This window comes from Artemia franciscana, chromosome 15 (genome assembly GCF_032884065.1).
Source record: "Artemia franciscana chromosome 15, ASM3288406v1, whole genome shotgun sequence".
In the NCBI taxonomy this organism is placed as follows: domain Eukaryota; kingdom Metazoa; phylum Arthropoda; class Branchiopoda; order Anostraca; family Artemiidae; genus Artemia; species Artemia franciscana.
In genome coordinates, this window is record NC_088877.1 from 26318182 (window position 1) to 26331568 (window position 13387).

Here is a 13387-nt window from a genome sequence, read left to right on the forward strand (position 1 = left end):
TATTGCTGATATGCCCTTTTGATCCTTTTTTTGCACCTGTTTCATCTTAATACCCTTGGTCTTACATGTAGTTACAGTTAAAGTAGTAGTTGGAGTAGTTTAGTAGCAGTATCGGTAGTAGTAGTAGTAATAGCAGTAGCAGTAAAAGTTGCAGTGGTAGTATTGTTAGTAGTAGCATGCCCTTATTATCTTTTGGTCAATTGATTTTCCCCTTAAAGTATCCTTGGAAGATCCAATTTAATACCCAAATCAATTCTTTATAGATTTTTTTTGCCAATCAGTATGCAGACAGCGTATTTTCATTTAGTTCAAATACCCCCTCAATATTCTGTCAAATTTTGATTTTCATACACGAATCCTTAATAGTACTACTATCATAGCAGTAGTGGTAGTAGTAGGACCAGTAGTTACAGTAGTACTGTTGTACTGGTAGTTGTAGTAGCAATATTAGCAGTAGTTTTAATAGCAGTAATACAGATACACATTGCATTCTGTTCAGTCGAACATCTCATTAATGATGCCCAGTAGTCTCATCTCGACACGGCATGACGTTTCAAAAGTATGACTGAAACGCCTGTATGAGCAATCTGTATGCACGGAGTAAGTTTTGCTAGAGTTCAAGTTTAACCTCAACGTTTCCTCAGATGTTCATTTAAATATCTTCAACCTTGGTAGTACTCTTAAAAAGGTAAGTACTCCTAACTTTTGACTCTTAGAAAGGGCACTATAGCTTCTACTTTCCAATAAAAGAGCCCCATTAAAAGGGGTCCAGTAATGAGCCCCATTAAAGGTTAAAAGACTGCCTATTCCATAAAAACTCTAAATCCCCAAGGACATAACTTACAAACATTGTCCCAGGGCTGTGGAGGGTTGCATGAACCCTGAAGGCATTTTCATATGTCCTTTGGAGTATTTTGAACGAAGTGGCCATATCACAGCTTCAATAAAAATGTTATTTGTTAGTAACGGGTAACTACTATAACTTATAGCCCTTGCCCTGAAAGCTGTGTGTGGGAGGGGATGTCATCCCCAAAGACATAAAAACTAGACCTTTCAACTATGTTGAACAAAATGGCTACCTAAAAATTTTGATCAGAGGTATTTTGGGAAATGATGGGGGTGAGGGCTGGTTGAACTCTAATCACTTTCGACTTTTAAAAAGGGCACTAGAACTTAAAGGTTCCTGTCGAATAGGCTGGATAAAACGACAACTTTTTCAATACAAAGTACCCTGGTCAGAAAATATGAAAAAGTTTTAAGGCCGTGATTAAGTGAACTGATGGAACTCGAAAATCCCATGTTAAAATTGAAAATTTACATTAAAAAGTACTCAAGTATTCATTGGCGGAAGATACCGCTTTTAATATCAGGCCGTAGCACCTTAAAGATGCTAAAAAATGTTTGCAAGGATTTTGCTCTATTTGCTCTAATTGCTTAGAAATCTTGGAAAATGTTTAGCTCTTTTTCGCAAGTGTACTCTATGAAGGATATTGCTTTTAGCTAAAAATCGATACTATCATGAGCAGAAGACAATAACCTGTAAGATGATCGCAACCATTTTTCGATGTATTTTCCTGTTTTCGAACAGTCCCATAGAATATTATCAGCTACCTGAAATTTTTACAAGTTTTTTACCAGAAAGAATCGTTTCAGATGGCCCAAGACACCAAATTGACAAGCTGGTATAATTAACCTGCTATTTCCGCCAATGAAGAAGTGCTATTTGAAGGGTTTTTGACAATCGACAGTCTCTAGAGAATTGAGAGATAGAAGTCTACCCGAACTTCAATTTTGAAGCTCGATGTTATCAAGCTCACGGCCTTAATACATTGCGTCCACATAGCTCTTTATCATGTTCCAATAACTACAAAATCTATTAACTTCCGATACGGATGTATTTAAATACGGCAACTGATCTCTGTTGTCACACAATGGCCTTCAGAGAATTATATCAAGATCGATTGAATATTCAAGTACATGCGTAAATTCATTGCCATGGCTCTTCCTAGCTTATTGTTATTATCCTGGCTAAAAAGAAGTAATAAAAGTAGACTAATCGTTTAATATATATTTATATTGATTCCTAGAAATCTCCGTGATTTGCGACTCACTTATACTGTAATTATGAAAGATACAATGTACTAAATTTTTCCACTAGTCTTATATTTTAATATGGCTCTTTATTTTTCATTCTAAAACTTCTTTTTACTGAAACCATTTTTTTGATGTGCATGTGTTTAAACGTTTATATGTTTGTATCATACAATCCAAAATTCTAGGTCAGTTCTTATTCTCATAGATATATTGATTCTATCTTGCTGGCAATAATGTAACCTATCCATTAGCGTTTCTTCACGAGAGCTAAAAGAGAGAAGAGAGAAATAGCATGTGGAATAAAGCATCCCAACCGGTATTTAATAAATCACGATGGCATTATAAAAATGGGAACTGTTGGGTCTGGGTCACATGCCACACATGCCTCAAAAGGCAAAACTCGGCCAGTCAAATATAGCTTTCGAAATACTCAATCCAGATAAACTAAACCCCCCAAAAATACAGCCCAGCAAAACTCAATCCATGCAAAGCGAAACTCAACTCACTAAAAATTCAACATAGACAATTTTCAACCCAATAACAATCAATTTGCAAAATTGAAAAATAAAAATTGGACACAGTAAAATGCAACACGCAAAAAATCAAACCCAGCAAAACTCAGCCCACACAATTTTCAACCCGGGTAAAACCAACAGTCCCATCCCAAGCATAGCTCGACCCAGACAAACATACGTCCAGATAAAACTCTGTTGCCGGACAAACCGTCACGAGAAAATGGTGAAAGACGCTATTGGCTAATGGGGACAATTTGTCATGATAGAATGATGAAGGAGGCACCATCAAAGAGCAAGGGGTTGAAAGTTAGTAACACTTTAAGGGGGTATGTTTGAACTAGTTAGATGACGATAATTTAGACAATGACCTAAGCTGTGATATTTAAGATGACAGCAAAGACCTATAAGACAATGGTGATGGTAGTAAAGATGAACACGATGACAATGATTTTAGAAAGAAAGACAATGATCCTCAATGCTTGTTTTGTTGAATATCATTGCCGTCAATATCATCACTGACGTGACAATTAATAGCAACTCTCACCGCCGTTGTTTTCTAAATTGTTGATATCGTTGTCAGCATTTTCATTATCATTTCTGCCAAATTTTTACCTACTTATACCCCCTCAGTTCCTCCTGTGCTAGCTCCCTCAATCTATTATAAGGGGTTGCCGCAATGACGCGCTATCTCCATTAACTTTGCTTAGTTGATTTTTGCATATGTTGAATAATGCGTCGGTTTGATGTTGTTTGAGTTAATCGCCGCATGAATTAAGCTTTTGAGGGCTGAATTTTGCTTCAGGATGAGTTTAACAGACTGAATTTTGCTGAGCCGAGTTTTGAGAGGTTTAAATTTCGCTTGGGATGATTTTTACTACTTTGTGCTCATTTTAAGCTTCAGTAGTTCTTTGATTGTGGATAAACAAATAACATTTTAGTTGTTGTCGAAAATAAAAGGTTTTTTCGACGAGGTGAATTCACTGAAAGTACTTTTTTTTAGCACAAGCAGACCGCTCCTTTGGGGGGTTTACCCTACAAACTGAGGAAACTTTCCTAGGAAAATTATTTTTCACATGTATCTTCAACCTTGTTGATTTACATATTTGGAGTTAAGTTTACCCTCACCAATACTTCTCTGCACTTTCCCACATCTTTCAATTTTTACATTTTGCTTAATAAGGGACAGGAACAGCTCTTTCCTAAGTGGACACTAAACATCGTTTCTCAACCTGAGTCATGACTTCCAGGGAGGGTGGGTCGTTATCTCCTGCCACATGGGGGCCAAAGTCACACAGATGGAAAGACACAATTTTGCAAGAAATACGCTTTAAATTATTATTTAACGGATTGTAATTTTTAATTCATGTTATAAACTTCGACGAATTGTAAATGCAAATATATTAAAATGGGAAAATAATAGAATGAGACTGTATCACTAAATCGTCAATCAAATAATAAGGCTCTACTAGTAAAAAAAGAAGAAATTTGTTCAAATCCTAATTTATCATGAGGTTCAGGGTCACCACCCCTAGTGATTTATCACTATTTCTAGTGATCTCTTATGTTGCCAAGTGATTTTTTTTTATTGCTAGAGATTTATAGTAATTTCAGTTCTGAAACTAGAGTTTTACGATATAGCTCGTAGATTCAAAATTCAATCGAATAAATGATACAAGAAGCTAAATAATAAAAAATAAAAATGCAAAATAGTGATTCCCTAGAGTTCCAAATATTTTCCAGAATAGCATTTGGGAAAATATACAGCCTTTGAATTTTCCGATTTCCCACATCAGATATAAACCTCAGATTATTATCATAAAGATAATATTTGAACCTAGTTAATTGTAAAAAAGGTTATATACTTCCTATTTCACAACATTTGCTCGGGTCAAATTTTTGTCTTCATATTTATGCTTTTTTCACTATAATCTATCGGTTCTTTTTTTTTTTTTTTTTTTTTTTTTTTTTTTTTTTTTTTTTTTTTTAATCCTTTCAAAGTAGATTGAAAGCTGGAAGTGAATTAAATTAAAAAACAAGTTTTTTTTAACGGAAAGTAAGGAGCGACATTAAAACTTAAAACGAACAGAAATTACTTCGTATATGAAATGGGCTGCTTCCTCATCAACACCCCGCTCTTTACGCTAAAGTTTGATTCTTTCTCTTAACTCTACTTTTTTAAAACAGTAAAAAACTCTAGCGTAAAGAGCGGGGCGTTGATGAGGAAGCAGCCCCTTTCAAATACGAAGTAATTTCTGTTCGTTTTAAGTTTTAATGTCGCTCCATACTTTCCGTTAAAAAAACTTTTTTTTTATATTTAATTTCTGGACGTTTTTGAATCAATGCATGTTTTAATTTTGACTCTCCCCAGACGAATAATCAAAACGAAATTTGCATATTTATTTTTTTGGCTAATAAAAAGTAGCGGGGGAGGAGGCCTAGTTGCCCTCCGATTTTTTGGTTACTTGAAAAGGCAACTAGAACTTTTAGTTTTTTACCAATGTTTTTATTAATAAAAGATATACGTAACTTACAAATTATCTTACGTAACGAACTTCTGTATTTTCATGTCTTCATTACGTATATGAAGGGGTTCACCCCCTCGTCAGTACCTCGCTCTTTACACTAAAGCTTAAACTTTGTCCCAATTTCTTAAGAATAACCCCTGAATCACAAAAGCCGTAGAATAAAAAGTTGAAATTACTAAAAATATTTTAGCGTAAAGAGCGAGGTATTAGGGGGAGGTGAACCCATCATATGCGTAATAAATTCTGTTCGTTTTAAGTTTTAATGCTTCTCCTTACTTTCAGTTGAATGAACTTTTTCATATTTATTTTTTCATTGTTTTTTAAATAATGCTAGAAAATCCTGCGCTCCCTTCGTGAAACTTTTCTTCCCCCATGACAAATTCCTACAAGGAAAGTTCCCCCAACATATCCCCACCTTCTCAACCCCCCTCCCCAACCTAAGAATCCCCCAGAAAACGTTTGTACACTTCCAAATAACCATTACTATATGTAAGCACTGCTCAAAGTTTGTAACTGTGGCCCCTCCCACTGGGACTGTGGGGGAGTAAGTCGTCCCCAAAGACATAGTTATAAGGTTTTTTGACTACGCTAAATAAAATGGCTATCTCAGAATTTTAATCCGGTGACTGTGGGAAAATAATTAGCGTGGGAGGGGGCTTAGGTGCCCTGCAGTTTTTGGTCATTTAAAAAAGGCACTAGAACTTTTGATTTCCGTTAAAATGAGCCCTCTTGTAAGATTCTAAGACCACTGGGTCGATACGATCACCCCTTGGGATAGAAAAAAACAAAAAACAAACAAACAAACCAATAAACACCCATCCGTGATCTGCCTTCTGGCAAAAAATACAAAATTCCACATTTTTGTAGATAGGAGCTTGAAACTTCCACAAGAGGGTTCTCTGATACGGTGAATCTGATGGTGTGATTTTCGTTAAAATTATAAGACTTTTAGGGGTTGTTTCCCCCTATTCTCTAAAATAAGGCAAATTTTCTCAGGCTCGTAACTTTTGATGGGTAAGATTAGACTTGATGAAACTTTTATATATAAAATCAGCATTAAAATGCGATTCTTTTGATGTAGCTATTGGTATCAAAATTCCATTTTTTAGAGTTTTGGTTACTATTGAGCCGGGTCGTTCCTTACTACAGTTCGTTACCACGAACTGCTTGATACAACCTCGACATCTGCAAATAGAATAGTAATGGAGTCGTTGAAAATTAAGAAGGTAAATGTAAATTAAATTTAATTTTATAAATGAAAAAAGAAATAATTGAAAAAGAAAAAAAGTAGGACTTGGTGCTTTTTGTATTAGGATTTGTTTCATAACAACATAGATTAAATTGATTGTAGTTCGATGATTGAAGTTTGTTTGATTGGGAGTAAGGGGAAGGGTATATACTCTGGGATTTGTCTAATGACTTTTAATCTTTACTTTAAATATCTAATCAAAATTCAAATAATTCTCCACATTATCTGATTTGTAATTGAAAAACCTATTAGGCGTAGATAACGTCTTATTCTCTATGTTTTTTTATTTATGTGCTAACATTTCAAACAGTTTGCAATAACGATCTATAAGAATGGAGCAACAAGGCTCAGTAGTAACTAAAATTCTTGACACGGAATTTCAATCTCAATTGATATATACTCGCCTCATTATGTTGATTCCAAATATATAAGATTCATTAAGCTTAATTCTACCCATAAAAGGCTAGGAAACTGCAAAATATTGCCTGATTTTAAAAAGAAGATGAAAACACCCAATAAAAGTAAAAGATTTTAGTTAGAATCAAACCATAAGAATCGCCGTATGAGCAAGCACCGTTGAAGAGGTTTCACGCCCCTATCTGCAAAAATGTTGAACTTTGTATTATTTGCAAGAAAAAAATCACGAATGTGTCAATTTGTTTTTTTGTTTTTTCAGGGGCGATCGTATCGAACAAACGGTCATAGAACATAGGGAGAGGGCTCATTGAAACGGAAGTTAAAATTTATGGTGTCCACTTTATTTGATCAAAAATATCTAGCCCCCCTGCCACGTCCCTCTTTCTCCAAGAATTGTTCGATCAGAAGTTTGGAATAGCCATTTTGTTTAGCATAGTTGAAAGGTTCCAAAAACAATACCTTTAGATTCGAAATGAACCACGCAGCCCCTGAGGATATGTATGAGGATGAAATCATGCTAAGAATTACAAGAATAATGTACGATCTACGAAAACCAGTTTCACAGCCACAAAGACAAATAACGAGTGACAGAATGCATTGGACTTGTATACCTTGGGCTATATATTTGCACATTAGGGGGATGGAGGTAAGCTTAGGTCAGATTAATTTGCCCCCAAGCTATCCTAATGTGCAAATATATAGACAAAATTACACTATTATATAAAATAGTATTATATTTTCATCATGTTTTAGCATATTTCAGAAGGATTAACATAACTTTACTTTTTGGATGTCTTCCGTTTAATTATCCCTTTTTTAAAGTACCCCTTTTTAGATAAAAGAAGCAACAACACCAGTGTTTATCAAAATTTATGAAGAATGAGAGTAGTGTAGGCCCAATCTATTTGACCGCAGCCCTACCCCTTCGAATCCTAAACGGGATACTTTTTTAAACTTCTTCAAGACTCACGTGCACGTCATAGAGAATGTTTTCTAAGAGGTACAAGTGTCTGTTTAAAAACCCAAGGCTTCTTTACTCCAGGATTTCCTTGGTTGTTATGCTTAAAAAACCTAAGGGTGTAGGAAAACCTCGAAGGGCTTCTTTATCCCAGGATTTCATTGATTACTAAGTAACACTTTTTATTATTATTACGTAATAGGACGTGTTAGAGCCCACTTGTCAAGCGGGGGAATTTTATTAAGAATTTTTTCTTCAAGATGTTTCGAGACACCCCAAGACGTTTTTTAGACGTTTCTCTTCAAGACATTTCAAGGGTTTAAAGAAATTTCAAGACATTTTTAAAGATATTTCTCTTCAAGACATTTTCTTAAACATTTCTCGTCAAGACGTTTCAAGACATTCCAAGACGCTAGACATGCTAGACTTGGGGCTCGTGGGGAAACCCATGCTTGTAGCTGAAGAGCACACACAAGTGGGTGTTACGTAATGACGGTGCAAACGTAGGTGTAACGTAATGACTGTACTAATATTGGATGTGACGAAATCTTACGCGTGGGTGTTACGTAATGGCGGTGGGAAAATGTGGGTGTTACTTAATACAGCACAACCGTGGGATGCTATGTAATGACATAAAGATGCAGAAAGGCACTATTGAAATTCCAAGGGTAATTTTCGCTTGAGGAAAAACAAAGCATCAATCTAAAGGTATTTTTCCACGTCTAGGGAGCCAATTTTACTCCCTTTCTGTAGGTGCGCCTGTATAGAGCATGGTAAAGAAACAAAAGGATTATTAATGACAATGATAATGACTATTATAATTCTAGTGATTTCTAGTTAATAATCTAGTGATTTGTGTGTCGAAATAGTGATTTCTTTCAAGAATCTAGCCATTTTTTCATCAGGAGGCAACCCTGATTTGGATGCAGTTCATGAGGTGAGTTTGATTTTTACCAGCTTTGGGAGTTTCCGATGCTAAAAAAGTTGAAAAACGATGCACTAGTGGTTGAGCTCTGAACAAAAAAATATAGGTATTTTCCCGCGACTAGCCATGTTTAGTGCCAAAAAGGGACTAGTCGCAAAAAAACGATTGGAAGTGAAGCTGGTGTCTATGACTAAAAAAATTAAAAGAAATTGTTCCAGATAATCTTGAATAACGAGTAAAAAAGCAAGATATATAAAAATAGGGCCGGGCTTTCACTATCATAATCAATTTATGTATAAAGCAGTGTTGATAACTGGTCTCAGTCGTTATCTCGCAAGGTTTATAAAATTCTATTCATTTCATGAAGGAATTAATAATAAGATAAATAACAAAGTCAAAATCGGATGTGTTATCCAAGCGAACAAGTTCTTTCGAAAGAAAGTAAGGAGTAATATCAGAACTAAAAATGAACATAAATTATTCCTTATATGAAGGGTTTACCCTTCTAGCTTCCATCTGAAAATATGCGAAATTTTTTTAGTTTTGCCAGAAGAAAGATCACGGATGCGTGTTTATTTGTTTTGTTTTATTATTATTATTATTATCATTTTGCCAGGATTATTGTATGGAACTAATAGTCTAGTAAAATCGGGATAGAGCTCGCTCGAAAGGAGATTACAGCTCTAATCCTCATTTAGTGACCAAATCGATTGGATGGCAACTAGATTCCTCTCCCTTCTATGCTCCTTTTTTTTACCAAAGTCATCTGATCAAAATTCTGAGATAGCCATTTTGATCAGCATAGTTGAAAAGTCAAGCAGCATGCCTCTGGGGATGACACGAGTTGAAAGGTCAAGTATCATGCCTCTGGGGATGACTAAAGTCCGAGGAAAAAAGGGTTATAAGTTATGAAGTTTTTCTAGTGTTTACACATAGTTTTTATTATTGGGAGTTAAGCAGACATTTTTTGGGGAGAGTGAGTTTTGTGTGGGGCGGGAATTTCATGTGGGGGAAGGGACATTTTCCAAGGGGAGAATTTACCACGGGGAGGGAAATTTCCGAGGAAGAACTTTTAAAGGGAAACTGTAAACTGGGGAATTTACCAGAATTCTTATACAAAATTCTTATTATTTGATTTACTTTCTGTTTGCAGATTTAATTTTGCATGTGGAGATATTCTTGGAAAATTGCCCAGGGAAAACTTTCAAAGGAGTTGTGATTGTCTGGGGGATTTTTCAGCGGGGCTAGGGGAGATTTTTCGAACGAGAGATTCTTCATGGGGGAAATTTACGGCGACACAATTTCAATTGGGACATTGGGGGGGATTTCCAGGAAAATTTTCCACGGAGGAAATATTTCTGGCACGTTTTGAAAAACGGTTAGAAATTAGAAGAAACACACGTCTTTTTTTCAAACGAAAGTAGGCAAAAAATAATTAACCCGGCGGAATTATCCACAAGAAGTTTTTTGAGTAAAGTTTCAGCAGGAATGGAATTGCCATGGGGATGGAGTGTCTTACGCAAGAAAAATTTTACAAGGAGGAATTTTCTTGGGGGATTTCCATGGATAGAAAAGGAGAATTTCCTGGATTATTTCAAAAACGATCAGAAATTAAATGAAAAATTAATTTTTCAACTAAAACTAAGGAGCAATATTAAAACTTAAAACGAACATAAATTACCCCGCATATAAGGGTAAATTTCCCTCTTCAATACCTCGCTCTCTGCACTAATTTTACTTTTTGTCTCAATTATTTAAAAACACTCCTGAAAACCAAGAGCCGTGTAATTAGATTAGAGTAAGGAGATTGTTAAAATACAAGAAGAAACTTTGGCGTGAAGAGGAAGGTAATGTGGAGATGTTATAGCCCTTACAAATAGAACAATTTCTGTTATTTTAAGTTTTAGTGTTGCTTCTTACTTTCAGTTGACAAAAAAATATTTTAATTTATATAAGCACCGAAAGGCTGAACCACTGCTCAGTTGAAAATATTGATATGTTGCTGATTTGAATAGCGAAAATATCCAGTAGCTTATTTTTCTTGATCCTGAGCCCAATGAATTACAAATCAGGGTTATTGTAATAGCCGTTCACGTAATAGAAGTTTTTTCTACATTTTGTTGTAAATATGGAAAAATACTGTGCAAAGTTTTCTTTTCATTATTGAATTACTTTGTTATTAAATTTTACCAAGCCCTAAAAGTAATCTCAGCAAACAAAATTATAAGAAATATCGAAATTGATATATCGATTTTCAAATGTCGAAAGTAAAAATATCGATTCATCGTTTAGTCAAGTTATCGCCCAATACTACCTAGAATCGCTTCCAACTTTGAAAAAAGGCATTAGAACTTTCAACTTCCGATCCAGAAAATAAGACTCTGGTTTTCTTGCATGTTTTAGCCATTTAGTCTAAAATGTCTTATTACTTTTTATTGTGAGGGGGGGACTGATCAAGGGTTTTGGGTATGAAGCAAAACTATTCAAATATATATATATATATATATATATATATATATATACGTGCTCGACTCATAAAAAGAAAACGTACCCTTGCGATCCGTAGTGGGAAAACAGTATCCACTCCTCCTTGTATCCTGAAACCCCAAGGGAATCCATCTTGGAGATATACGTTACGTAGTTTTTCATCATTCATAATTAATCTTTCTAGATTTTTCTTATCGGTTCAGAAACATATTAAGCCATTGAGTCACAGGCTAAAACCTGGCTGGTTCTATGAACAGCAAACTATTCTTGATTACGTACGGAGGATCTGTTTTATAGGCCCACATTCTCCAGCTTAGCTGCCTTAATCGACAACATTTCCTAGAAAAATAAACATTTTAAGTGAATTCTTTGCCAATTCAAACAGGTCTGGAGTCGATTGTAAGATGTTTTTTTTTCTTTTTTTGCTGGAAACTGTATTTGCTTAGTTATAAAAAAGCAGATGGTAAAATTCTTATGTTCTTTTTTTTCATCTGAATATAAAAGAAGAAAAGAAAAAGCTCCGGCTTCTGATGTGCACATTTTTGAAGCTTAATTGATCTATGAGCTGTGTTTCCATGTTTTAGGAATAAATTGTCTTTAGTTTCAAAATTAACCTGAGTTTTCTTTAGTAATTCCACGCTACAAATTCCCTAGCAGAAAGCATTTTGTTGTGCATTCTTTCTGTGAAACGCTAACTAGTTTTAGACTCCCCATTTGTCTCAGTTGCATTTTTATAAGACGGTAAGATCCGGCAGCATCGCAAGTTTGAATAAATGCTGTCATTTTTAATACCTAAGATCAATGAAGATTTGAACCAACTAATGGTAATTTTTCCCAAATCAAATTTATTGCCCCAATAAATCTAAATCTTCTACAACGAGGCTACAAACATCAGATATCTTGTCAAAACTTGGTTTCTTAATTTTGCTAGTAAAAATTTTATTGTTTCATTGTTTTAAATTAAATTTTTATATATTCTTGGTGCTATATCTGGGACTATCAGGGTCGTTAGGTCGGTATTAAGTTTGGAAAGAAGTCTCCTATATGGAAAGAAGGCATAAAATAAGAAGTCATCTTTGTACTACTTTTACTTTTACTTTTTACTTTTACCAAAAGGAAATAATATTTACATATCCCTCAGTGCTATAAACCCTAATATCCACTATAATGGCACAATTAAGGCATAAAATAAGAAGTCATCTTTGTACTACTTTGCTTATAACCAACCATACAGAAATATTTTGTAAAGTAAAGACTGTCTCGTTTATTCTTCACTTAATGGACCCCAACTCCCTAATTTGCCAACGACGTTCCAAAAGCAACACTCGCTACCGATTAAACCTGTAGCTTTAAACTACGGGTTTAAGAGTTTTCCTCTTAAAAACTGACGTGTCCCTTTAAAGTGGTCTTGGGACTTACTGTTTCTACTTCAAACCAATTTAATTCTTTATTTAGTAAAACGCAACAAGCATTCAACATTAAAAATATACCCAACACACAAGCTAAGGGTATGTTAATTTGACCAAAAGCACAAACCTAATCCATCCGCGTTGTTATTTCTAAAATACAGCATGTAAAGGCTAAGGCTACGCTAATCAAACAGTTCGTGGTAATCAAACAGTTCGTGGTAACGAACTGTAGTAAGGAGCGACCCGGCTCAAAAGTAACCAACACTCTAAAAAACGGAATTTTGATACCAATAGTTACATCAAAAGAATTGCATTTTAATGCTGATTTTAAACATATAAGGTTCATCAAGTTTAGTCTTACGCATCAAAAGTTACGAGCCTGAGAAAATTTGCCTTATTTTAGAAAATAGGGGGAAACACCCCCTAAAAGTCTTAGAATCTTAACGAAAATCACGCCATCAGATTCAGCGTATCAGAGATCTTTACTGTACAAGTTCCAATCTCCTATCTACAAAAATGTGGAATTTTTTTTTTTTTACCAGAAGACAATTCACGGATGCGTGTTTATCTAAATTTTTTTTCTTTTTCCCAGGGATGATCGTATCGACCCAGTGGTCCTATAATTTTGCAAGAGGGCTCATTCGAATGGAAATGAAAAGTTCTAGTGCCCTTTTTAAGTGACCAAAAAAATTGAAGGGCACATAGGGGCCCTCCCACGCTCATTTTTTTCCCAAAGCCGTCGGATCAAAATTCTGAGATAGCCATTTTATTTAACATAGTCGAAAAACCTTAAAATATGCCTTTTGGG

General features: G+C 34.9%; 1 protein-coding gene across 2 annotated transcripts in view; it reads right to left on the reverse strand.

Annotated features, from left to right (window-relative positions):
• LOC136036255 (uncharacterized) overlaps nucleotides 1-13387 on the reverse strand; it is a 358105-nt gene that overhangs the window by 320384 nt on the left and 24334 nt on the right. For both annotated transcript variants that reach the window (XM_065718380.1, XM_065718381.1), the window contains exon 2: nucleotides 11235-11509. In XM_065718380.1, coding sequence (XP_065574452.1) covers nucleotides 11235-11339 — 105 coding nt within the window. In that variant the 5' untranslated portion in view covers nucleotides 11340-11509. The remainder of the gene's footprint in view (nucleotides 1-11234; nucleotides 11510-13387) is intronic.